This window comes from Cloeon dipterum, chromosome 4 (assembly GCF_949628265.1).
Source record: "Cloeon dipterum chromosome 4, ieCloDipt1.1, whole genome shotgun sequence".
In the NCBI taxonomy this organism is placed as follows: Eukaryota; Metazoa; Arthropoda; class Insecta; order Ephemeroptera; family Baetidae; genus Cloeon; species Cloeon dipterum.
This window is the reverse complement of record NC_088789.1, coordinates 5,796,107-5,823,315: the sequence shown is the minus strand read 5'-3', so window position 1 is coordinate 5,823,315 and position 27,209 is coordinate 5,796,107. Positions and strand designations below refer to the sequence as shown.

The 27,209-nt window shown below is 41.8% G+C and overlaps 2 protein-coding genes across 2 annotated transcripts in view; one reads left to right on the top strand and one right to left on the bottom strand.

The window, feature by feature from the left end:
• Positions 1 to 24,555, top strand: part of LOC135942494 (scavenger receptor class B member 1-like) — a 27,934-nt gene extending 3,379 nt beyond the window's left edge. The window contains exons 3-11 of the mRNA XM_065488624.1: positions 16,974 to 17,065; positions 19,241 to 19,401; positions 20,164 to 20,308; positions 20,933 to 21,133; positions 21,614 to 21,828; positions 22,140 to 22,324; positions 22,386 to 22,504; positions 22,568 to 22,693; positions 23,276 to 24,555. Of these exons, the coding sequence (XP_065344696.1) occupies positions 16,974 to 17,065; positions 19,241 to 19,401; positions 20,164 to 20,308; positions 20,933 to 21,133; positions 21,614 to 21,828; positions 22,140 to 22,324; positions 22,386 to 22,504; positions 22,568 to 22,693; positions 23,276 to 23,560 (1,529 nt within the window). The 3' untranslated portion in view covers positions 23,561 to 24,555. The remainder of the gene's footprint in view (positions 1 to 16,973; positions 17,066 to 19,240; positions 19,402 to 20,163; positions 20,309 to 20,932; positions 21,134 to 21,613; positions 21,829 to 22,139; positions 22,325 to 22,385; positions 22,505 to 22,567; positions 22,694 to 23,275) is intronic.
• Positions 24,102 to 27,209, bottom strand: LOC135942495 (uncharacterized). The gene is made up of 8 exons (XM_065488625.1): positions 27,074 to 27,209; positions 26,822 to 27,012; positions 26,698 to 26,760; positions 26,459 to 26,630; positions 26,285 to 26,403; positions 26,055 to 26,234; positions 25,376 to 25,753; positions 24,102 to 25,017 (listed from the first exon to the last, which is right to left on the bottom strand). The coding sequence occupies exons 2-8, from the start codon at positions 27,002 to 27,004 to the stop codon at positions 24,556 to 24,558; spliced, it is 1,557 nt and encodes a 518-aa protein (XP_065344697.1). The 5' UTR covers positions 27,005 to 27,012; positions 27,074 to 27,209; the 3' UTR covers positions 24,102 to 24,555.

The following is a 27,209-nucleotide window of genomic DNA, read 5'->3' as shown; positions in this document are numbered from 1 at the left end:
GTAGACGCCGAAAAAAATTGTCGATGATGTAAAAGTGCTTTCTCCGGCACTGAATATTACCAAACGTGCCAATTAGGACTTGAGTACCAATCCTATACTTTGGGATTCAATTTTTACGCTTTGGTCCCAACAATTAATTATCCAACAGTATCCAAAGCTGCGGAAACTGAAATGGGTAAAGATAGATAAAAATAATATCAACCAGAAATATATTTGCCTTCAAAATTTCACTAATAGCCGCCCATTCTTAGTCAATCTACATAGCCATTTTTTAAATTTCCTTTCTTCATCATGATAAACGGTCTTAGGAACTGCGCAGAATTTGCAAATAAATTAAGAACAACAAGTTATCATTCAAAGTCTCTGCCAATGAACAGAAATTAATCCTGTGTGATGGATGACAAACTTTCTAATGATGTCGAAGGTTGGCAGAATCAAAAATTTTGCAAAGTTTCTTTCTGTGCAAGTTCCTCTGCAGCGCATGCAGTGAAATTGGAATGAGCCCTTTTGTGTCTTCTCAATATAAAGCGCGCGGCGTTGCGTACACACGCTCGCAGTTAATGCCCTATTCACAGAGGCATAATTAAACCGCTCAGCAAGCCTTCGTGGGCAATCTTTCGCAACTATTTTAATACATCAACAACAGCAAAGGCAGTCGGCCGGCCGGGGCGCAGTAAAAAATCAAATCTGGAGCTGATTGAGCGCCGAAGGCGAAAAGTCGCGGTCGCGAGCGGCGTCTATTGCATCCGCGAGTAATTAGCGACATCATGGCTAGCTGCTTGGCAAACCGGAACCGAAAGAAAGCAAAATCCAAGGCTGCACCCAGCCAGCGAAGAAAGTTAATTTGCTTTTCGGGATGGGCCCGGGGGACCGCGATGTCGCAGACACAATCAGCAGCGGCAGCAGAGAAAACGAATGCAAAATGAGAGAGATAGAGGAATTTGAAATTCAATTTTAAACGTCCACCCTAGGGCAGCTGAAACGCCTGCGGGAAAAATTAAAGTTTTCTTGTCGAAATGTAGTTCCAAGTTAATCATTAATAGAGATATTTTGCAACCAAATTTTGGTGGTTCAGCCTGGAAAAACTTTGTCTTGCTCCGACATACATTATCTCTAAGGATCGGAAAGAAAATTTAGACAAAACGAACAACCTTTTCATTAACAATTAACTAATTTAACCTTGAATGATTTATTAATATTATTTTGTTCTTAAGTCGGGAAAGTTAAATTTTCCTTGTGAACAAGCGAGTGAGATCGTTAATGCTTTTTGGAGTAAACGATAGAGAGTTTTTATTTAAGGTTGGCTTTTATTTACGTCAGAACGAGCGGTGAGGAATATTTTAAAATGGCTAGCCTATTAGTGTTTCCGATTTATGACACGTTTGCACGGATATTGTAGCTGACTTAGAGCACGCACGAGCTGACCAAGTTGAAAGTTGTTTCAAGGGTGACGATTAGGTAATGGCTATGCTTCGGTTATATAATTTATGTTAAGAATTTTTACTTCATTTCACTCAGCCTTTACTAGACATTTGTGCATTGTCACCGGTTGGAAAGCGAGCTTTTCGTGAAAAATCTGCGTAATGTACCTCTCGTCAGTGCCTCGGGTTGCGTAAAACCTAGCCGAGAGATGAGCAAACAGTAATGGCGGAAGCAGCTTTTCTCATTCAGACACACACACACGAATGTGCAGACCCTGAATGGGTTAGAGAATTGATGACCGTCTGCTGCGGCTTGCAAATCTGCCGCGTTTTGCATAACGAATAAAAAGCCGTGCGTGCCGTTCAGTTGCATTTTGTTCTCGGTGCAGCGTCATGCACTCGTCCGAACATGAGGCACGTCGACTTTCTTCTTTGTCAGAAAGAAATCGAAATCAAAAGTGAGCAAATTGCAAAAATTGAGGGGCGGGCGAGAAACAAAAGTGTGCCGCGCATATCAAAACTTTTCACCACAAATTGCTTGACCTTAAATAACAGCAACGAGCTCAACACCTTTGCCGCGACATAAATTGGCCCTGCAATTTTCTCATTCGCACGCGCACGAGCTGGGGAGCAGAGGCGAAAATAATTTTGTCGGGATGTGTGTTAATTACATGGCGAGCATCTTTGGAAGCATAGTTCCGCGAACTTGAATTTTCGATGCTTTCGCGCAATTAAACATAATTAAATGTTGACAATGCGGCTCTCGAGTTATTTTCAAATACATACAGCCGTCACGGCAACCGCAGCCACAGGAGAAGAAATTTGCACACATCACGAGCGTTTTAACTTTTACTATTAACAGTTTAAAAGGAAATTAAAAAGTGAAAAAGCAATAAATTGATACAATCAAGAGTTCGTGAAAATAAATATATTTCACTTAAACTGCAATATACGTGTGTAATCTGAGCTAAATATCGCGTTGGGAAATATGATAAAGCAGTCTCCGTGTCTTACAGAATTAATTGCAATCGCGCGCCTGGTTATTAAATTAGAGGAAACGACCAACCTGCTGGTCAAAACAAGGCCAGCTTTGGCAAATATAAAAATGGCCCAATGCTGTTTTTTTTTCAAATTCGCGAGTGCGTTAGAAACAGGAAGACTGTTGTTTAATGAGCCGTTTCAGAAACAAAATAGCATCTCATAATTTTTAATTGCGGTCAGCTAATTTAGCTTTGGACGATTTACACTAAAAAAAAGATGCCGTGAGTCCTCTCTATCAAGATTTACGGCCGATTTCCGCGAGCTGCGCATTCTCGCGAGCTGTTTTCGCCGTTGGCAGGGCATAAGAAGCGGTGGGCTGGCCTTCCAGCCGCCAAATAATGCCAACAATTGCAATCCCCGCCCGCCGCTGACTGACAGAGTGAGTTCGCTCGCAAAATGTGCGACACCCAAACGCTCTCACGCGAATTAATCGTATGCGAGAAGCGGCCCGCGCGTCTGACGTAACTTTAACTTCTGTGTCAAAAATTCTAACTGGCCAGGTCACTTTCGCTTAAAAGCAAGTGCCGGGCCGAGCGGTTCATCTCCAAACGGCTCGGCATATTTTCTTGATCTTGCATTCTTTTCAAAATGGAAGCTCTCGCTCTAGGCGCACGGAATATCCTGAAATCTTTTTAACTATTCTATTTGTTTAACGAATTATGATCTTATCTATTATAGTCAATTTTAAAGATTTCTTTGTGTGGCTTAAGAACTGCGATAATTAGTGGTTACGACAGTGAGAGGCCTCTAAATTATTTTTTGTTCATGAGGGTCCTCAGCGAAATGCCAAATCGCATCTTGTCGGTTAGGCCCAGCAAATATGCCGTTGGCTAGAGACTCACAGCAGTCGATCTGTCTGGCTTTGATTTTAATACATCTTGGTATGACGCCATTTTTCCTTGACAGTAAAATCAAACAAAAATAGTGCATTTTTATTGTGTTAAGTGATTCGACCGCTGTGAAATTTACAATAGAAGAATATCAGACAATGACAAATAACTATTTAATGCTTAGCATGCGAATTCCAGCTGTTAGACGTAATTTTATTAGCCACTTTAACGGCTGGAGAAGCAGCTCTTTGTCCGCGGCGCGCGAGCCACTCAATCGCGCATTGTAATTGAAAATAATACAATTTATACAATACGAGAGTGGTGCCATTCAGAGTCAAGTGGCGTGAAAAGACAAATTAGTTTCATTGTGGGCGCGTTTGTGTCAAGTCACGATTGCTGCCGCCGCCGAAACAGATTTGCTCTTCTAACGTCTAATTCAGGGATTGTTGGCTCAGGTCAATCCGCCCGCGCTTTGCAGAGAGAAGACGCCTTTTTGCGTCTATTATTACGGGCTCTCAACCAACCGAGGTGAAAATCTCTTTGCACGCAATTCGGTGCTTTTTATCTGCGGTCGGATCGCTGGCGAAATAATATTTCACGCCAGGAAAGAAAGGCAGTCTTTCGTTCGCAATGAGACCCACGCTTGCTGAAGGTCACTTCCGCGAAAGAAAGGTCGTCTCTAGAAACAATTTTAACGGCCGCCAAGTGCGCCCATTGCATCCTTCTTTTCTTCCCCCCAGTCGTAGGATTATTCTCCGGCGCTTCGTTCGCGAATTTTGCAACGAGCTTTCGCGGTGGACAGGAGCCCAAAACAAAACACGTGGCCCCCGACGTTGTCGCAGCTGGAAACACGCGAAAATTGCATCAGTGCGAGCAGATGTAATTTGTTTGTCGCTAAATGCCACCAAACGTCGGCTAGAAAGTCTCGATTCTGGTGTTTTGCGAAACACGCGTAGCTCATTGTCAGCATCAGAAAATTATCAATTCTCGGTCAGAAAAATATAAAAATTGTTCACAAGATAATTCAACAAACATTCAGAGCTGTAAAATCATAACAGAAACAGAAAGTTTCTAGCTGTCCAAAAATGTTTTAAGTCACGCGATACTTTCGGTTAAAGGTCCCTGGAACTCGAAGGCTCTTTCTTTTATGGGCGAGAAGCTTCAAAAATACGTTTATTGTTGTGGACCCATTGAAATGCCGGCGCGCGATGTTGTATGTCTGCGTATACGTATCCGTACAAACAGGTTTTGCAAATCTTAACTGTTCTCTGCGTACACGATGCTTTAATTGATATAAATCTTTTAAAAATGCTGAGAAAAGTGCACGTATAGAGCAGCTGAAGGCCACTCGGTGGCACAGAGGTAGAGGACACTCGGAATTTTGCAAGAGGGAAACAAATGACTGTCGCGCACCTTTGAAAGATCGTAATAGCGGATTAACTTTTAACTTAACTGCCTGCTAAGACATTTGACGTTGTTTGTCCTGCCAAATCGAGCCTTTTCATTCTCCGTGCGCGCGTGTACTTTGCAAATTAACGAGGTCTGCGGAGAAAGTTAAAAATGGTAAAAAAGATGCTAGCACGTGATTTAAATTGTCAATGTGCGGATCCCGACCAGTCTGACCTCAGATTGTCATTAATTCAGGGAACAAATGGACACGCTCCTACCGCCGCTGCAGAGCGGATAATTTAATTTAAAGCGGCTCCGGTTTGTTACTTTAATCCTGGTTTCACAGCAGGGCAGGAAATTCTTAGGAAACGTGCAATTTTAAATTCCGATGATTGCCTGGCGGAATAAACTGAGCACAAGCAGGAAGCCGGCCGGACGTTCCAATTGGTGAATTACACAAATTGTGTATTTGTCTACGCGCACGAAGAGTTGCAGAGAGAAAACGATAGACACACTCAACTGCACGCAGCCGGCATGCAGCCTTGACTTGTTTGGTCATCCAGCAAGGATGTGCCGAGAGTGGAGAAAAAGAATGTCACCTGATTCCTTGAAACCATCACTCTTCCCCAAATGGCCGAGACGCCGACAACTAGCCACACTTACGAAACTCCCTCTCTATTTTGAATATGAAAATCGAACGGTTTTCAGCGCGCGGCCCAAAGAAAAATAAGCAGCAACGTTGCTAAGGCTAGCTGTTCACCTGATACGTTGACCTCTGCGCCGTGTCGGAGAAATTCAGCTGGGCGAGATGTTATGAAACTGCACCGAATCTTCGGAGAGACCCCGGGCCAAAATCATAATCTTTCGCTTGGCCAAAGTCGGCGGAAATAGCGTTTTGTTGCTGCCGAGAGTGCACCAACTCTTCCTTCCGACATTGCCCTGCCCAGCAATTATTCCCAAATAACCGTTTTAAACGCCGAGGACACTTTTTAACGAGAACGTGGATGTGCCGTTGCGAGGAAGAAAGCGAAAACGATGTCCTTTTTCGAGGAAGAAATCCCACGCGTGCTGTCAGGAAGGTGATGGCCCTTAAATCATCTTGTTCAACAGCCTCGAAAGAAGTGCAGCATGCGACTCGTCGTAACCGCATCTCTGGAATTAGCAGGGTTCAACGCCCTTCCCTTTTCAACTTGATTTATTCTGACACAAGTGACACTGAAGTCATGCCGTTGGCAATCAAATCAATAAACCCTATCACCCTTCAATAACGTCTTCATAATTATTTTACAATGCTTAAAAAATGTTGAGTGTTGATGAATTTAGTTCAGAGCTAGATCATAAAATAAAATCTAGACTGGCAATAAAATTCCGAATCTGCGTCGCACTTGAGCATCGGACAACCGGCTGAGTTGATATTTTGGTGCGTATATTTACAAATCTAATAATGAAGCCGAAAGACGCGAACAGTGAAAGTATATTTGTGTGCACTGTTACACCTATGGTGGCGGCGGCTGCTGGTAAGATCGAGCAGCAGCAGCAGCAGCAGAAATAGGTTACTAGGTGGATTATATCACAGCAAACCTGTTCTCTCGGCGAGTGCTCTTGAAATATATACATTTTTCTTTCTCGCCGCGTGCGCTATACGTCTCTTACTCAGCATCAGCAGCAGGCGTCGCGCAGGGTGATATGGAATAGTGCATGTGCACACGTACCAAGCGTTGACCTGCCTCAATTGCAGTCAAGTGCATGCAACTGCGATTCATACACGTGACTGGCCGCTTATGGAAATTCCGACGCAGCTGGAACTTAGTGTTTCCTTAAAGAGTTTGTTTGATGTGTCCAGACAAGAAAGAGCTACCGTGGCAGTTACATAAAGCCGAAACGAAAACAAAAATAAGCAACTGAATTCAAGTGGGGAAAAAAGTTAACATTTTTGTGACGCACGCCTGAGGTGTTCTATAAATCCATAATGAAAAGTTGTTTTGATTTGAAATGTGATGGGGTAACCCTTGGAACAAGTATTCGAGTGAAGTTATTCAGGTTTGAATATTAATTAGCAACTTTTAGATATATTTTGAAATATGTCCCTGCTACTTTTTATTTCGCGGAGAAAATTAATAAATTCTACGAAAAAACAATTTATTTGCCTGATTCTATTAATTTATCTTCAATGTTTATCTCCCTTTTTAACTCATAGTCAGGTGAGACAATTAATATAATACCAAGTGTGCGCGACTTGTTGGCATACATTCCTGTTTTATCTCGAAAAAAGTTCCATTCATCTTAGTCTCAGCGGCACGCAATTCATCTCGGCGGAGAGAAGACAATTGCAAAAAGCAGCCGCGTGTGCTGCTGGTCAAATAAAGGAAATGAATGCGCGCGCGTCGAATGTGAAAGTTATATTCTGGCGGCCTGGCGCGCTCACACATAATTTTTTCCAACCACACGCAGACCCGCTGGTCGCCTAATTTTGCACGGAGAAGAAAAAACGAAATAGAGACCGCCTCTATTATGCAACAACAGCTAATAAATGTGATCAAATAACAACGTAATTTGCACTCAACGCGTATAGCCACGGCGAAATGAATACATTTTCCTGATGTTTCACCGCGACTAAGTAAGCACGCACCTTTATGGCTCTTTGTTTGCAGACGGCAGCAAAAAAACTCGCTTTTCCATGTGGCGTCAAGAGGTTTCTCCGCAATTATGATAATGGCAATCAGAGATGGGATGGATAGAGAAATTTTTGGCATTTTTTTTTCTTCTCCAAGCAGCTCGATAAAAGTAAATTATTTGTAGGTCTTTACAACTTCCAGGAATGAGTTGTTTTTGTGCACGTTTGCCACTTGTCTGCTTCCTTACAGGGAACGGGGACCAAAACTGTTGTGTCACAACGTCCGCCAGATAAAATTTTTACAAAACTGAAGTCTCATGGCGACGTAACGTTCCGATAATTGGTCCGAGTGTTGATCCTGAACTGATCGGTGGCCATATTTCCTCGGTGCGGAGAAAGCAGCTGATCGTTAAATCACGACGGCGGAACATGCCGACATGAATGGACTTCGGTCTGCCCGTTCCATACGCTGCCAAAGTAATAATAAAAGCCAACAAACACGTGTGACGCAAATCAACTGCGGCGCGGGCCGTTCACCTTTTCCAAAAGGAAAAAGGATGAGTCGAGAACGTATCTGTGTGGTGCTGAATTTTTTGTTTCAACCCCAACGACTGACCACAAGATGAAGCGTTTCTGCGTTTGCCACTTTTTCAGGACTGGAAAACCTTTTCTTGATTTTTCTTCCGTATCTCTCTTATTTTCAATAAAAAGCTAAAATCGATTCTCGGCGCAGTGAAAAGAATTTCAATTCAATATTCTCTTTTAATTTAATTTAATTGTCAATCAAGCTCAAATAACAAACATGTTTCGAAAATATTCAAAAAGACTCAATAATTATTTAAAATTGAAGTCAATTCTGAGAATTGTACTTTCAAGCGTGAAAATTATTGCCGCTTTTGCAGAGCTGACGTAATATGTTTACGTATTTAATTGAGTAACCAGGCGCAAGATGCGTTCACTGTCGAAAAACGCTATCATTTCCTTGGAATAAAAGCGTTTACAGCTCTCATTCCCGCGGCCGAGCGAGTAATTCCACGCAATAAATATTACCTCAAGGATATTTTGCATAATGTGGAATTAGCCGGTATGTGTATCATTACCTCTTGCCACGTGAAATATTATTGCCAAACTGACCAAAATGCAGGCACGTGAGCAAGACGGAATTGACGGGAAATTACTATTTATGCTATTTATACTGTTTGCGAAAAGGGAGTTGCCGTGCGTAGCAGCTGGCGCGATGAATGGGAGAAAAGATATTACAGCCTCGACGCACTGCTGACATAGAGAAGACGGTGTCATCAGCCGCGCGTGGGAAAATCCTTATCGCGCCGGGCCTGGCAGTAATTTCCAGAGGTTCCTGCTCCCTCACCGCCGCGCGGCCGATACCCAATTTCATAATTGGCTTCGAAAACACTAGATTCTGTGTTCGCTTTCAAGGATTTTGCTTCTATTTCGGCCGCAACGTGTCCCAGAGATTGAGTGGCTCGTAAATTTCTTTAATAAACGGTTGCTCCTAATTCGATTTTTTCATAATCAAGTTTTGATCATAAATGTCAAAATTGCGATGAAACAGATTTTAATTTATGCATGCTTTATACTACTTAAAATTTATTGTATCTAGCGGGTCTAAGATGCTTCATTTAATTTGGCTATTTTTAAATGAAAACTGTGTATTTTATAAAAGTATAGGAAGACCTAATATGAACAAATATCCCATAACGCAAACCCATAACTTTGAAGGAGTTCATTTATTAAATTTAGAATTAACATTGTCTGTGTTGTTTGGGCAGGTCAAGGGGTGTATTTATTTATATTTAATTTTTTCCCGCTCTGTTAACACTGGAAAAATTAGGTATTCTGTTTCACAAACTATTGTCCTAAAATACTAGCAAAGCTTACTTAAATTTACACAGGTTTTCGTTTTTTATTTTACTTCCGAGAAAGCTGACTTCTAAGTTACGTTTGTTTGATTTTTGAGAGGTTTACAGTACACTCTGTCCCTAATGGAAATCATCAGTGGATTTAATCAACCACTTTCCACAGCCATTAATACACAGTTAAATTTTTGGATGTCCTCTAAAGCTCCTATTTGCGGTTGAATTTTACTCATTTACAATAAAGAAATGCATCTCTGACCCTTTATTCCCACTACAATCGTCAGAGTTTAGCAACATGGTTGAATTAATTTATAAACGGAATTGCCTCACGCTGGATTCGTCGGGTTTCGGAGCAGCAGCGACTCGCTTGCTTCTATAATGCATTTTTTGTGGCGATGCGCGCACAGGATGTTGGTATAGACAGGCGTCGACGCGTAAAAATGCATAATTATGCAGCGCATCGATTGGCGAGTCGCGGTGCGTGCGCGAGTGCATCCTTGGCCAGCCTTTCGCACACATCGGATGCACTTGGGAATGCGAAATACTGCTTGGCCAATGCTCATAGGTGACATTGCTAGGGCGGCGTGTGACGCAGCCGAGATGACCGCCGAGCACTGACCTCGACGCATTTTCTTTTCCACAATAATAAAACACACAATTTTGGGTCCACGCGATGGCTCTCACTCTCGAGCACGCATATCGACAATTAAAATTTCGAAAGACACGCTCTGATAAGCCTGTCTGTTGCGAGACTCCGACGTGTTTGTTACACTTTTCGGCTGCGGCGGCAGGAATTAAATTAAATCCGAGTGTCTTTCTCTCGTCAACGACGACGTTGGTGGCGGTGGCGATTAGTATTTTGCCGCCGTTTGTTTGTTTTGTTTGCCTCATTAAGAGAACATGAACTGACGCAATTGCCGTCTGCGTCGGATCCGAACGCATTGTCTTTTCCGCAGTCAAGGACGCGTGACGTTAGATAATAATGATAATTGAAATTATTGCGTTCGTGAATTCCTCGACTAGGTAGCGACGTTTCAATACTCAGGCAAACGAAAGGCCTTTGCCATTGAGCTAAATTAAATATCCGTGATTTCTCTGGACATTTTACCCAGCAGAGTATCCTCGGCCTTTTCATGACCATTCTCTTTATAAATTAAAAATACTTTGGTTCAAAAACACACGAACGTTCAAGAGTTTTTCTCTTTTGCTGTGATGATTAAGGCGTGTTCTTCTCTAATTAAAATAATTAAACCTGCGCTTTATCGTTTGAAGGAGCCATAAAATTATCATTCTAGCCTTGAATTTTGTACAGCACAAAACAGCTAAAACGCGATGTTTTCACAAAGAATAGGATGTCTGCCGTTTAAATTACAGCGCTTAGCAAGCTACCGAGCTAATGTCCTTTGAATCGAAATAGTTTAACAGGCCCTCGATTTAAAAATATTCCTCTACTGTTTTATTGCATAAAAGAACAGATCGAACACGCACAAGCACAAGCAGTAGTAATTTATTTTACTCTCGACCAGACTGAAAAACTTACCGTGCTTGATCTCACCGCCTTTAAGCTGTGACTCAATCTCTTAGGTTACTCGTAATTGATAATTGTCGGCGAAGGATGTGAATGACGCACGTGACCCCATGCTCTGCAGAAACTGGTGGAAAAGCAGGATATGGGTTCTGCACCTGACGTATGCAATTTAGGCTGACGCGAATGATTGAAATGAACTACAGTTAAACACATATGTAAGCCAATTTTGTAGACAATTAGCGGCTCGTAAACTTGCTTAGATCTTCCCAAGGATTCGCTAACACCGATTCAAAAGCAAATAGATGGGTTTATCCCAGACGTCTGCAGTACCTCAGGTCTCTCGTCTCCATATATACACACTGACTATATGGGCTTTCAGGTGTTATCTTTTAATACAAGAAACCTCATTTTTCCTTAAATTTCTAAACTTTTGTAAAGCCTTCAGGAAAATCCATAAAATTTCGACTAACAGATTTTTTTAGCAATTAAATAATCTTAATTTGTCCTATTGAAACCGATTATTGACACCTATCGCAAAATATTTTGTCATTGGCACAGATTAACTCAATTACTCGAGCACGTTTCTGCAAAGTAGGCTCTATTAAGTACTTCCTGCAAGATGCGTGCATGTGAACAATGAGGCGCCGCAAAACGCGGCGTCGGCCCTGATCTTGCGCGGCCGGGCAAACATGTGCCAAGAATGCGGGATCGTAATCTGCGGCACTTTAGTAATAATGTCATTTGAGTGCGAACGGTTCTGGCAATCAAAATGGTCGAGTGCCGCCAAGTGAGAATAGAATAGGCAGGACGCAATCAGGTGTGAAGAGGAAAATGCAAGGCGCGTAATGATATTTGCACGGATGGAAAACACAATGGGTGCCGATCCTAACGACTTGGCTTTTTTCTTTACTCTGCTCACGGAAGCGTGAAAGACAAAAAGTGAAATGTTCAGGCGCCCGTGGAGTTGTTAAATTGATTTTTGTTGATGTCCTAAAAACAAAATGGCTTGACTCTACTTGCAATTTTTAAAAAGCAGGAATTGAAAATTGAAAAGTTTAAATGAACATTGAAATCATTGATGTTCTTCGCTTTCGTGAAAAACAATTTACTGATTTCATTCATGGATGTTTTCAAAATGACAATGAATTCGGAATTTTATAGAGTGAACTAAAATTCAAATTCTTTTCACTTAACTAAATTTTGAAGAAAAATCATATCAACGATGAAACCACGATGAAATAAAACGCATTTTATCTTAAATTTTGATTTTTTCAGTTCGTAGAGACAAACAATAATTTCACATACGTTGGGGAGATGTTAAATTGATTCATGCATAGCTTTGTAACCTTCTGAAAAGGTATACGCAGCCTTCAGGAGCTCAATAAAGTCGAGTGTTTTGCAAATTTTATCGGACGTACGAGAAGACAAAACTGGTTCGGCCGTAAAAGTGCAGAGCGAACTTGAACGCTTCGGCGACCTCGGAACGAGGAACACAAATCAGGAGGACGGTCACTGGCACTCCCGTGTTTGTTGCGAAAAGTTCACATGGCGATAGTGCCAGAGCCGCGCGTTTCGGGCCTGGGAGAAAGGAAGTCGGGCGGACAGCAAGTAGGTCGTCAAGCCGCCATATAGTGTGTTTGTGTGTATGTGACCCCTGGCCGCGCATGGGAAATCCAAGGAAACGCGATTTCTGAATGAAAGGTCAAGAAACCGAGCCGGCCGGCCGGCCGGCCGGCATCAGACACACCTGGTAGGTCACCTGCCCTGGCAACAATATGATCTATTTCCGAGTTGTGCAACACGCATCGGTATGGTAGCGGCACTTTGCCCTGCGCTGCAACTGTCGATTTATGCATGCACGCGACCGAAGCCAGCGGTGACGGTTTCAAATGTCAAGGCTGCATGCCGATTCTTCGTATTTTGCGGTTTTTTCGCGGTTTTTTAATCACTTATTACACTCCTAGTTACACGCTGGAAGGTTTTAGATAACAGAATAATTTAATTGGATGCCGCCGAACATTTTTTGCTGCAGATTACTTATTAGATAGCAGGTAATTTCAGATTTTCCTCTTCAAATTAACTCTTTTTTGAATGATGATAGATAGGAATATAGCCTTCACTTCGTAACATCGAATGTGTACTGCGAATATAGCAACGAGGAAAATATTATTAAAATATGGTGCTTTGATTTGAAGATTAGCTTTTCACCTCTGCGTGTTATGAATGAGACGCAAAAATGCAGGATGCGTTGGATATTTTAACTTCTGCTTTAATTTTTTATAAAAATTCGAATTGAAGAGCAAAATGCCGCAAACATGAACAATTTTAAGAAATTTACAAATCTCAAATAAAGCAACCCTTATTTATTTCTTTGATTACAGAGCACTGCGTGTTTTTTAAATTAATGAAATCAAACCGGACGTATAAATTAGCCGACACGGACACATTTGCTAAAATGAATTGCTTTCAAGATTTTCGCATCCGGACTCACGTATGTGCGTTTAATTAATTCATAGCAAAAGAGCTCGTTTAAAGTTCCTGATACCAATCTAGAGTCCTTCTCAACGATCCTGCAATGTTAACTCAATGTCGGATTATGCACTACCTTCCACATGCACCGGCATAATCAGACCGACTGGCTGATCATCGGCATAACAACAAAATGCATAGGATTAATTAAAAAAATATCACTTTAAGTAAAATTAAAAAACATCAATGTGAGGGAATTCTATTTTTTTAAATTTTCCTTGTTCCCATAATTTTATTGCATTATCGCGTTTGAAACTTTGTACTGCGTCATTCCTCAGTACAAAATCTATGCTAGCAGCTCAAAATTTCGTCTGGAGGTTTCGCTCCTCCTCACTGACTTGTGTCAGAGGAGTAATGACGAGTGAGCGAGTGCGGCGGAGACATGAATGGTCGTGGGCAAGCGCGCATTTAAAGAGGGTTAAGGTCGATCTCGGAGGAGGCATGCCTAGCTCTGGTCGCGTCTGCACTGGCTGAGTGAGCTGCCTCGAATGAGGTCACATGAATGTTTTTCTTCCAGCGAAAACCCCTCCTGCACGCGTGGAAAGCCAAATCCGGTTCCACTTTTCCATAAATCAGACTTTTCTGTGATGGCAGAGCCGCGCTGAACTTGACCCTGCTGTGACGCTTCTTCTCTCCTAAATACGTGATGCCAGGCGGCCTTAAACGCGTGATAGGCGCGCTAATTTTCTGAAGGATTCGCGCATGAAAAATAAATATCTGCTAGGATCGCTGTCGCAGACACACATCATACCGCGGCTGCCATCACAATTAAGTGAGCGGCGGCAGATCATTGTTTCATTCAATTAGCCCGCCCTGCCGCTGTTGTGAAATAGAAAATTGCTCTTTTGAATTAGATTAACCGTGCAATTGTGAAATCAGAGTGAATAAAATTATCCCAAAGTCCTTCAAATCCAGGGATAAAATAAATAATTTGTTTATATTTTATGAGGGGATAATTTCGTCACATGATTAAAAATTAGATTTCATTCAACTGAAGGGGAAATTCAGTTGAATGAAAGCAGCATGCATCGATCATGTCTATATTCAAAGTTAGGCAGCGAGAGAACGATCGCACAATTAACTATTATTTCATTATTATGTAAAGAAGCTGAGTTAACCTTGTAATACTGCACTTAGCCGCGCTCATAATGGCTCAGGTACTCGGCGCTGTGACCTGTTTCGACAAACTAGTCGAGCTTCAAACAATCATAATGCATTGGTAATCTCGCCTTCAATTAAATCACGAATTTTCCTTCGACTTTGCACCTAAGCGAATTGTGTAGAAGCGGAAATTCAGCGAATTCGAACCAAAGCTAAGTCATTTACCGTGAACAAAACAAACATCCTTGTTAACACGCAAAGCAAAATGTGCACTTGCAAGAAATATGTATTCGGCGAATATGGTGTAATTTATTTTACAAATAATGCAAATCACGCTTGTCTCATGTTTAGCAACTTGACGAATGAAAAGACTGCCCTTCTGCGAAAACAATAAGCAAACACTCGACGGGAGCGGCGTTTAGTAGAGTGGAAAGACACGCAGACGTGCCAATTGAAGAGCTCAAAGACAAATTTTATCTAGAATTGTATGCAGTGAAAATAAGGAAAGAACTCTGCTCGACTCACAGTGTTAAAACAACAATTAAAATCGCAATAAACGCTAAATAAAGCTTACGAGGAACATTAAAATACAGAGCTTTTATGGGAGTTGGCTTGAGACAACATCGTGGTTAACCTTTAAGTCAAACAAGGACAGAGCACTTAATTTGCACACTTTAACTATATTTTGTCTCCGTTTGAGTTATCAATTGCTAACGCCAAGGACCAGTAAAAAAATAGGTAATATTCCAGGGTGCCATTATCTCGTTCCTCAAACCAAGAAAATTTGCATGAACTATAAATCAGACTTCAATTTCTGAAACATCATTTAGCACAAGTTATGTTGTTGGAGATATGGTAGCTAAAGTTGATACTGCACGTGTTGGAAACAAGGATGCGAGAGAGAAATTCGCATCACTCTTTTGGACATTCTCCGTAAGGAGACAATAACTTTAATGACAAATCGTGTATCCAATTCAGCGTGGACTAAAAAAATTAAATCACATTTAAGGCAGCGAAAATGTGGTCACGGGAACAATTTTGCGCAGAGAAAGGCTATTAAAATTAAAAAACGAAGATAAAGCCCGTCCCTTGACTTTTTTCTCGATGAGCGAACACCTGCGGCCGACGAAAATTTCTGACAATGAGTGAAGAAACGCGCAACATTATTTGCTGAGGTTTCTCCCTCTGCATGCCGAAGTGTCGTTTGACGCAATGAATGGACAGCCGGTAGATTTACAATTGCTTGATAGAATCGAGGCACACTTGCGAATTTTGCACACATGGTGCGTGCGGCCGAGACAGAAACCTGTTTTCTTCCTCATATTTGATTTTACGGCCATCCATCTGCCAGCACGTGGTTGGTTAGTCCATTCCACACAACGAGGTAGAAAAGAAAAAAATGCAAATCAGTCAGATCCGCTTGTGCTGTGTGGTGTGGGTCTCGACTCGTAATGTGTGTTACATTGGGATTATGGCGGAGAGCGCTGGAGAAAGGCTTTTTATGTAATCGCCGGCTTGCCTAAATGCACTGTTGAAACTGGATACACACAGCTTCTTTTACATGTATGGCAATTTTTCGCGACGCTATTGAAACTTTAAAAGAAAATTCGGGTGCGCCTGCTTCTCTCTAATGTACCAGTCAAAGATTTTCATATTACACGGAAATGGACAGTAAATTTGCCCTTAACCTGTTGACGTGTGTCGGCTAAAAATAATCTGGTGTTGGAGATGTGAAAAGCATCCTGCTGCATTAATAGATACCAGTCAGGTATGCCATAATACGAGGTTAATAAAAAGTAATTAACTTGAGAGAGAAAATATTTGCATAATAAATCCTCCTCCCACTATTGGAAGTTGTGTTTGTTATGACGAAGATGTTATCTTTGTACACTCACAAATGAATGATCGCCAGTTGTTGATCAAGACTGACGAATTACATGAAACCAAAGCACAATCAATAAATTGATCCAACGGAACCTCTTTTGTCCTTGAATCTTTAAATATGCAGGGCCCACTCGCCCCACTCCAACTCTGTCCTCCTGGACAGGGTTTTTGTAAGTTGCTTGACAGGAGTGTTGCCTTTTCTCAAATGTTTTTCTAATATTTTTGACAGCGCCATAAAATGTATTAGCCGAAAACTGCCAATGGTTAACCTGTTTTATTCTTCTGAAAAACTTTATTGCGCGGCAGAACTGGCAAAAGACCGCCAGAATAAAAAATGAATGAAGTCCGATGAATAATGCATCCACGTGTACGTGCCAAAAGAGGAAGCACACCTGGGCCCTGGGAAACAGGATTAGGCAAAAACTCAACGTCTCGCTCGTCAGTGGTCAAGCTTTTCGGTCGGAGGTGAATCGGCCGGTGAGACGTAAATCAAGGTTTCCAACCTTGAACCTGCGAAAACAACAAGGCTCGTGACTCACAGCGAGCGAATTTTTAATTTTCGCTCACTGCTTGTTGTGAGGAAACGCAAACGCTTCTGGAAAGCAACCTTGTACTTAGATAGCTTTTAATTTAAACGGTACACTCAAGAGTATTCACCTCCTTGACAATTTAATTTTAGTGCTGTGTACACCTTCTCTTTTCAACATTTTGTATACATTTTGGGTGCAAATTCTAACAGTGCCATGTTAAATGTTGCAGGCTTGTGCTGGTTGTTCGGAGTCGGAATCACCTTCTTCCTAATCGGCTCGCTCGCCATCATCTTCCCGCCATTCGACGTGCTCATGAACGAGGTGAGTCTAGGATCCAAAAGACACCGACGTGCAGAGTTGTGCGTGGCCTTGCCTTAATTGCGAGACCAAAATGTGCAATTCGCCTACCTGCTTGCCTCGAGAGATATGCGGAGGAAGCACAACGGAAGCTTCTTTTCGGTTTTTGTATTGTTTGCCCAATCAGTTAGAAGTTAAGAAGCCATAGGCTTTATGGCGCCCGAAGCCAGATTTACGACGCTTTTCTGTCGAACTTTCTAATTTGTACGAGTCGGATTTGATTCTGAGTCGGAGTAAATGTTTGTTTTCGCACATAAATAAGCAGGCGGGCCGCATTATTATGTAACTCAGCATTGCAATCGGCGCTTGTGGGCGCCGCCAAACAGTCTTTCAAGTTCGCGTCGCGAAAATTCAGCTCTGATTTGTAGCCAACACCCGAGCGTGTGCAACTAAATTTAATGAAAAGAAGTGCGCATTTGAGTTTGTGCAAAAAGATCAATCGTAGTTTGCTTCCGCGTCTAAGAAAACCGCAGTCGGAATGAAAAATGAACGACTATTGAAATCATATCGTGACAGATGCAGGGCGGCGTGCACTTTGGCTGGGCGCAAAAATTAAAATATATTCACTATCGCGGCGAGTGGTCATTAATCAACGGAGAGGAACAAAGAGGGACGTGTTCGAAATGAAATACAATAAAAAATAGAAGAGCAAACCACACGACACGACGTCGCTTCTTTTTACACGCAAATATTCGCCAAGGCTGGCCTTCAATCATGGGAGGGTCGTTTACATCGGTCTGCGCAATTCGCGTGTAAAAAAGCGGACACGTCGGAAAAATCAATTTTAAGACCGGCTAAAGAATAAGAAGCATTAGGGGGAATTCCGGCCGCTTGTTATTATGATTAATGCTTTCTGCGCTGCCGAGAGACGACATCATCTTCATGCGCGTGGTAATTGCTCCACTCAAATAACCTGCTATTTCTGCATCTCACCAGATCCGGCTGGTTTCTGGTCTGCAGACTTCATTTGAGGGATAATTTTCCAACAACTGTATTTTGGCCGTATAAACACGAACCTGGAGCAAAGGGAAATCCAAATAGTACTGGTTTAGCGTAATTTTTTTCACTCCAGACTAGTTCACATCTCTTTGGGCACAATATCAAACTTGCATCTCTGGGGAAACCCAGCAGTGGAAGAATTCGTCTTCTTGCTGATCCCACACGAAACCTGGGAGTAATTATTAACTACACTAGCATTTTTTTTAGCTGTTCATCACATTTACTTCATTCTTTGACTGGATTATGTAACACTAGTAAAGATGTATATATGTCCTATTTGGATCCAAACCTTGATTAGATATGAAATTGATCTGCACGGATGACAGTTAAAAAAGCTTTGGTTGCCTATCTTGTAAATTGCACAAGTAAAATAATGAAAATTTCACCTTGAAAATATATACTATTTTAAGCCAGCGTACGTGTTCACTAAAAAAATTATTTTTATGCCCTTAGGTGGAGGCAGAATGCTTCACTTAAATAAATTGTTAATAATTATTCCAACAAGGAAAAAATTGCGTAGATGTTGAAATATGTATTATTAGATCACTGTCTGCTAAAAACTGGCAGCTTGACAGAGAAAATATATCGAGGGATGGGAAGCCTCAAAACTAAAAGTAGTAAACTACCTGTTATTTTTATCTTGCACAGTAATGCATTCAGTAACACTTCAAATGTGGTTTTAAGGAATTAAACAACTGCTTCAAATATGACATCAACATTTAATGGTAAGAAGGCCTGCAGAGAGCTGGCGGAAAATGCCCTTCAATCTCGTAATGAAAAGAGGCGTCAAGTTGAGACGAGCAAAAAACAGTGCCAGCCAGTCGGGACGAAGGTGCACTGACTCCAGACGCAAACGTTATAACATAATTATCCAACGAACATTCAAGAAAGCATCACAGGGGAATCCCTGCCGGCGGACTGCCCATCTCGCACTGCTCCCGCGTTAGTTTGTAGCGAAAAGTCGACCGGCCGAAGAAATAAATAAATAAAAAACCCAACCGGTTTTCATACTCACGTGGAGTTGAATAAGTTGCCAAAATAGAGTGACCTCAGACTCAATGTCAGGTCGGCAAGGCAGGCCACTTACTCCTCGTTGCGTGTCTGCCTTTCCTCATTTCGGGCCGCTTTTCTCTTCCGCAGAGGCTGCGTATGCTACGAGGCTTTCCGGCCTTTGAGTGGTGGGTTGAGCCGCCAGATGAAGTCTTCCTCCGCCTCTATATCTTCAACATCACCAACAAGGACGAATTCCTCGCTGGCAAGCAAAAACTCAGGTTGCAGGAGGTCGGCCCTTGGATTTTCAGGTAATCCAGTTTCACACTTCACTCCACGCATTTTTTGTTCTTTTTTAGTTTAACGCAGCGCACAAGGTCGTCAGTATTTGTTTTTATCTGGACACAAGTGAAACGCAGATGCGAATTCCTTCTCTCGTGCGTCATTTGGAAAATTCCTACCCCTTTTTATGGGTGCTTAATGAAACTCGCGATTAAATTAAAAGTGCCTGGAAAACCCACCTGCGTCAATTCAAATTTAGCTCCATTGCGACACTGCTTTCATTGTGTTCCGATTTTAAAGCAACGTAATTATTGAAGTTACAAATTTAAAATGAGATATTTTTGTCAGTCATACTGTACATGAAACATGGAGGTGCTTTTTCATCATATCCTGTCCGTAAATTTGACAACTGCAAATCTTTTAGGAATTTAGTTCTGTCGCAGTTGCTCTCTTAAATAATTTAACGGACGCAAAAAGCATGGAAGGAAAATATTTCGCCTAATTTCCTCTTTTAATTGTACCCGAAAAAAATGTTTCAGATGTGAAATTAGCCTTGAGTTATCCCAAGCATACTCGTCGCAATTTAAATTAAGCTGAAAGACTCGTTTTGAAACCGCCGGCGAGTCATTAGTCTGATATCTGAACGAAAAATCAAGCTGCTACTGCGGCTTAATAAATCTTGTGCGCATCGGCCTTGTCCTCTAATTATCGTTGGAGGCGTGGAGCCTCCATTTTGGCGAATGGCTCTCGATGAAGACAAATAAACTGATTTCTCGCGTGTGTGTCCAAAGGGAACGTCTGCGTCACACGGACGTCTTTTTTAACGACAACGGCACCATGACCTACACAGCACACCGCAGCGCCGAATTCCTGCCAGAACTGTCCGGCAATCTCAGCATGGACACGATGCTAGTGTTACCAAATCTCGGCGTCCTGGTGAGTATTGCCATTAGCGAGCGAGCGGGCAAGAGACAAGAGAGCGAGGAGGCATAGGATAGGCAATCCGCACGTTCACTCTGCGCGGCGTGTTGCCCTACTTCGACTTATCAGGCGTTCAAGCAGTTTTATTCAAATCTTTTGTTCCATTGATAATGCTTTTTTAATCAGTTTTTCTTTTGGATTCAATCACAAGATTTTTTTAGCAAAAGCTGGTGATAGTGGTGATTTAAAAAGTCTGCCTTGTAGAATTCGGCTCAGATTAGCATGCCAGAAAAAGTTCTTGAACTGGTTGTTTCTATGGCGATAGCTTAGTGTTTAAAGTGTTATTTTTTATTGATTGATCAAAACAAGATTTAAAATATTTCTTAACTGTTATATATGTTCGTATTTTATTTATAAAGTCACTATCCGAGTTCCCTTAGTTTTTATCAAAAGCGCCTACATAAAATTAATTATTTAATTGTTAATTTTAAATTTGGATATTTCAATATACATGACACTTACAAATACACAGCTATTCGAAACACCCACTGTGGAACCTGCTTTCGTTTCCGCTAATTTTTGTTATTTTTTTTCGCCGCGACTAACGAAAAATTGTTTTTCTTTGACTGCGTGATACAGGGAGTTGCCTCGTACATGTGGGACGCGTCTTTCTTCACCAAACTGGGCATCAACATGATGATGATGAACTACAACTCACAGCCGATTGTCACGATGCGTGCCGGCGACTACATGTGGAATAACACGGACCCCATGTTCAGCATGGCAGGCAACATCATGCCTGACTTGGTGCCCACCACCAACCTCGGCATCCTACATATCGTAAGTTTTGATATTTTCCAATATTAAAAAAGAAAGAAAGCTTAAACATGCAAGCTTTAGAAAAATAACATATATATATAAATATATTCTACTGAAGAATCCTAACTAGGTCCTTGTTTTCATGTTTAATTGAAATGTCGGACTTTTTCCTCGAAGCTTAACGTTTTTATTACGCTCAACTATAGTGTCGGCTTCTTCCAGAAGCTCTATTTTGGGAACAGATTTTTTTCAGAACATTAATAAAAACGAGTTGAGCGTAATGAAGACTTTAAACTTCGAGGAAAATGTCCGGCATTTAAATTCATCATGAACAATTTTGATGATCTGTTTCTTTTATCGAATACGAATGTTGTGACTCTAAATTCTTCGCTTGTAGCTTCAGAAAAGTAAGGTTCAAGCAGTCAAAGCTTATTTTTCTGTATATTGATTCTCCATATAATATAAATTGCGAAAAGCTGACCGAAATTCCCACTTTGCCAGATTTACGAGCACTTCAGCGACGAGGTGACGGTCTACACGGGTCTGCAAAACAGCCGCCGCTTCTTCCTGATCGACAAGTTCCGCGGCTCGCATCGTCTCGGCCTTTGGGACGGCGAGTACTGCGATTCGGTCTACGGCGCCAGCGAAGGCGTCTCTTACCCTCAGTTCCTCACGCGCAACGACAGCCTCCTGTACTTGCGCAAGACCATCTGCAGGTACCAGAACTTTCATATTTTTCGAGTCAACATAATCCCATGAAATCCAATTAAATTTACGATAAATTGTGATAAATGGTCCAAAGCTGTTTTTTTAAAAAAAATTGATACAGACGTTTGTAGGCTTAGTGTTGCACGCATAATAGCGTTTAATAAATTATTCATTCTTTGATTTTTTTTTATCAGGAAACCTGTTTTAGTGCCTTTTTAAATTTTGGTAAAAATAAATAAATCAATAAAAATGAGTTTACGTTTCCTATACGCGTTTTTAATTACGTATTTTTAAGTAATTTTGAATTGCATTCTGTCAGAGCGACGCCGTTGTATTACGAGCGCGACGAGATGCGTTACAACATGAACGGACTGCGCTTTGAGCTACCGTCCAACTTGTACGCCTCCCCAGACGAGGTGCCCGAGAATAAGTGCTTCCGCCGCAGGGGCGACTTCAGTCCCCAGCTGCCATCGGGGGCCACGGATATCTCGCCGTGCTTTTACAGTGAGTTTGAACGATTTCCACTGACGTTGTGCAGTTTTTAAAACATCCACTCTTGGAACAGATTTCCCGCTGGCCGCCTCGTTCCCGCACTTCATGCACGCGTCCCCAGAACTGAGCAAGAACGTCGAGGGACTCAAGCCGGACCCCAAGAGGCACGGCAGCTACGTCATAGTGGAACCAGTGAGTTTTCTTGCTCCTTGGGTTCTTTTTTTATGATTTTGCTGCAAATTTTCGAATTTCCAGACCACTGGCGTGCCCATGGAGAGCAGCGCCCGCAGTCAGTCCAATCTGGTGGTGCGTCCTCTGCACGGCTTCTCCAAAGTTCAAGCCTTCAGCAACATGACTATCCCCATGTTTTGGGCTGAATACGTGAGTCTCCAAAATTAATTATTTTTTAAGTATTACGGGCGATCAAATGGTGGCACAGCTTATTTTTTTTATTATTTCCATGAGTTTCGTAAATTTTTCATAAATAGTGTCCGAAACAGAGCGTCAGAAAAAGGTATATTGGGAATTGGGGATGTCAAATTTATGATCGTATTTCTCTCTTTAATTGTGCTTCATCATTTTCGTGGACGATAATAAAAATGCCAATGAAAAAACTCTTTCCACGGAAATACATTAATAATTAATTATTGATCTAAAATTAAACTTTGAATTTTGAACTGCTACCAAGTAAAATTTAACGGAGCTTAAAGCGAAAAATTGGCTAGAGGCGTAAAAGGCCCACGGGACAATTTTATTTCTGCAATTATAGTCAGCTCATTATTTTACTCTTTTATCTGTAAATTTGACTTAAGTGAATAAATCAAAACGTTTGAACAATGAAAATACATGTCATTAGAAAAATGAAAATTATTTGTTCAAAATATAACGAAGCTTCTAACTCTGCAAACATATATTATTTATGCGTATATGATTTGACAAAAAATATATTATATATTTTTGCAGACACAAGTTGGGTTGCCGTGGTACATCCGTTGGCTGATGTACCTGGTGGTGGAGATCATCCAGCCAAGCCAGCAGCCGGTGGCGTACTGCCTTGTAACGGCCGGTATGTCCATACTGCTGGCGGCCTTCTTCGGCTGGACGTGCTCGCGCAACCAGTACCGGGAGCTAGGCGGCGCTGGCTCAACGCCGCGCTCCAGCTCCTACAGCTCGCTCAACCTGCTGCCCTCGTCCAAGAGCAGCCAAATCTCGTTCCAGCCGAAAGCTGACAAGCTGATGCATATGTGATAATAAATCTACCCTTATTCTTGCTACGGAAAATAGGAAAAATTCTACGTCTCAAACGTGCCTGCTGTCTGCCAGACTGAAAAAGGAGAGGACTCGAGTTGCTCGAGCAAGTGAGATTGCGTGTGTCTGTGTGTTTCAACTGCACCCGGCCCAATTGCACCGCTCATTCAAATCTCGTGTGGCATTAAATAGTTAGCTATTTGCGTAAACGTTAAGTTGCGAGAAGCCGCCAACGGATAATCCTGTAGCCGTGAATTCTAGACGAGAGAAACTTTCATTTTGGCATACGGAAAAAATAAATATGCGTAGAAACGACAACGTATTTTCTGTTTTGCATCGGTTCCATCGCGATGAGCTAAATCAATTTTAGATTTCAGTCAATAAAATGGATGTTTCACTCTGGAATCCACAGAAAAAGGGCATTAATTAGTGTTAGTGCCTCAACACTGTCAATGGCTGTGGACACTTAACTTTTAACGCAAATAAGAAATATTTTACATTTAATGTCTTGTGAGTGGTACGTTAGATTTTAAATTATATCTTTTTATTGCGCAAAATATTTTTCTACAGCAAAAGGCCGGAGTGCAGACAGTGGACTTTTTATACGTCACTTTAATTTATGAAAAACGACATTTTTGCCATGCTCAAAGATATATCCAAACAATTTGTACTATTTTTTTATTCCTGCAATCATATGACTGACTGTGTCATCCCAGTGAAGCCCCTTCTCCTTTACCCCCAATCCACGCAACCAGTCTTATTGTGATCAACTTAGTAACGTCTTGCCTTTTGATTTACTTTGAAGGGCGTAGTTCATCTGTCAGAAACCTGCATCAGGTTTTGCAAAGCGGGCAACCATACGTAGCTATAGGTATATTTATTAATCGTTTGTGCATTTATTTTATATTTTTATTGTGTATTTGTTATCCCCCATAGAGATATCAATGTAACTCTTTAATCGACAAATAATAAAAAGAATCAGACCCCAAACAGAATTAGATTGCGTTTTGCAAGTTCAACACAATTTTCACAGCACCAATCCGTTTCCTGCCCAGCTTGACGTTCGAATTTGAGAGTTTCTGAAAACTAGTGTGGCCGCTGAACGAGCTGTGCTGCTGCTCGAATTTGTGCCTGCGCAGCTTGGCCTGCGACGCAACCAAGAAGCACACTTTGCCCAGATGGCTCTTTCCGTTTTGACGTGGCAGCTTGGCTGGTCGCTGCCTTCGCGTCGGCGGCGCCGGTCGTATGTGTGAGGGTCTGGCCACAAGGTTGACCACGTTTGGCGCCGTGCTTATGGCACCGACAAATCTCTTGGGACTCTGCGGCGGCGGCCACCGGCAGCACATCACGTCTTCACCCATCAGCTCGCTGAAGAGACGGTAGACCGCGTCAGGGTAACCCGGCGCGGCCACTGACAACGCGTTCTTGATTGGAATGTCCACCCCGATATTCTTTCCCTGAAATTAAAAAAAAACAAGCCTGATGCATTAAATCGTGAAAATTTAAATTAAAACTCATGAAATAAATGGGTTGAGATTTAAATGACAAAAATAAGAAATAAGCTCGATTTTTAAATTAACTGATAAGATTTGATATAAAGATAGATAGACTGGCTGTCATTGGACACAACTATTTTTTCCATAATAATGCTCATACAATTAGAAACTAAAATAAAGAAAAACTAGAACAAACAATTTAAGGGATTTTTTGTAAGAAATTAGCGTTGCAAAACTCGACAAGTTTGTTAAAAATTCAAAACAAAAACGTTTTTTCCTCTCCCTCTGCTCAATATTCAAATATTAGTCAATAAATCACCTGCAAGGCTAGCGAGCAGACTAGCAATGTGTCCTGGATGGCAGCGTAGTCAGCGACAAGCTGCGGCTTGCTCCTGATGGCCTCGAGGAAGAGGCCGTAGGTGGGTCTGTTGAGCAGCAGAGGCCAAAGCACAAGCGCCAGTGACGCGTTCCCCATTGTGGCTAGCACCTGCAGTGAGCCACGCTGCACCTGTAGTGGCAGCAAGCTGTCCTGCAGGCACTTGTTCAGCTTAACTAACACCTCTCGAACGAGCAGGATGTTAGGCCAGCGCAGTAGCGCACGGCCCAACAAGTCGGCTGACTTGCGCCGCAGATCGTCGTCTCGGCCTTGGTTCGGTGAAAATGCCACCGATAGCAGACTCGCTAACAGCTTGTTGATCTAAGTGAAAAATAGATTCGTGTTAAAAACAAGTGACTAGTAAAACCTTTTTTAATTAATTATACAAAGATTATTTCTTTATAAAACCATTTTTATTGGTTGAAAATTAACAAAATGCAGCAACAGGATATAAGAGTAAGTTGAATAATTATAGTTAATATTGAATTAAGACACAAACAATATACCAATATCATCTTGAAAATTAAATCAACATAATGGAGATGTATATTTTTCAAGCCTCAGAAATAAAATAACCGTAGCACTAGCAAGAAATTATACTGCAATTTTAAGCCAAACTTACGCTGACAGACTTGCTGAGATCGACGTACTCATTGCTGACAAGGGCGTCGGTGACCTCCAAAAGGCAGTGCAACTTGGAGTCTCGCCCGTTGGCCACCTTGATCAGCTCACCGATGTCGTCAACAACGTAGGGAAGAATTGGGCCGAGGAGGGAGTTGGAACGCAGCGACAGGGACAGAGACTGAAATTGAAGTCAGGGGAGAAAGCAAAAGAGATTGACCGTTTGATTACCCTGAAGTGCTGCTCGTTGGAGCCGCACAGGATGGCACGGATACTGTCAAAGCACCTGGCCAGTGGCTCCGACAACTGGCCCAAGCTGCCGTCTTCCCCTCTGCCTATAATTAGCTCATCTAAAAGAAAGCTGATGTGATCCACAAGTGTTAATATGAAATATGCTGTACGTACTTTTGATGTAAAGTCCTCCGTTGAGAGTGAAAGTGTTGGTATTGTTCAGCACTGAGCTGCAGAGGTCGATTTCTTGATCATTTTCAACAAGGATTCCACCAATGTTCCAAAATTCAGGCATGGCTTGGTGATCTTCACCAAAAATCATTGGGTAGTTCATTCTCTCTAACACCTGCCAAAAACATTTGTTGTCGCACTGGGTAAAAAGGACGTATTTTCAATCATTATATTGATCAAACCTGGTTGACATCGCCAACTGTGAGTAAAGAACTGTTTTTCTGCGCAATCCATTGAGAGCATTGCTGAAAATTGACGAGGAAAACGTTATATTTTACTCAAAACATTTGATTTTACAAAATGAACCTGGATGATCTCTTTCAGTCTGTAGGTAACATCCCCCACGATGGCGTTCAAAACCGTGTCGGACACCTTTTCAGTGATGAGATCTTGAAACGGTGGTGAGCTGTGGCTATTCATGGTAGGCAAATCATTTTGCAACTGCTCTAATACCTCGCGTTTCGTGTCCTCCATCGCTAAATTCCGCATAATTCACCCTAATGAAAATTTCATGGATGGAAGTTTTTAAAATGTCTCCATTATTTTAAACATGCTTACACAAAGAAGCTAATATTCAGAAAAGAATGTCATCGTTCCTTCAGTCCACTGTCATAAAAGTAAGAATAGTTATGTAGCTAAACCAAATCTTGGCATAATTATATTTTGACCGGCATCGCTCTCGCAGTCAATCGAA

Bases quoted from the DNA above. Each gene is read 5' to 3' on its own strand.
- LOC135942495 (XM_065488625.1), bottom strand. From the start codon at position 27,004: ATGCGGAATTTAGCGATGGAGGACACGAAACGCGAGGTATTAGAGCAG. The intron at 26,235-26,284 runs GTAATCAAACGG...CTTCAATTTCAG, and splicing joins CCAACGAGCAGCACTTCAGG to TCTCTGTCCCTGTCGCTGCG. The intron at 25,018-25,375 runs GTGATTTATTGA...TTTTAATTTCAG, and splicing joins TCTGCTCGCTAGCCTTGCAG to GGAAAGAATATCGGGGTGGA.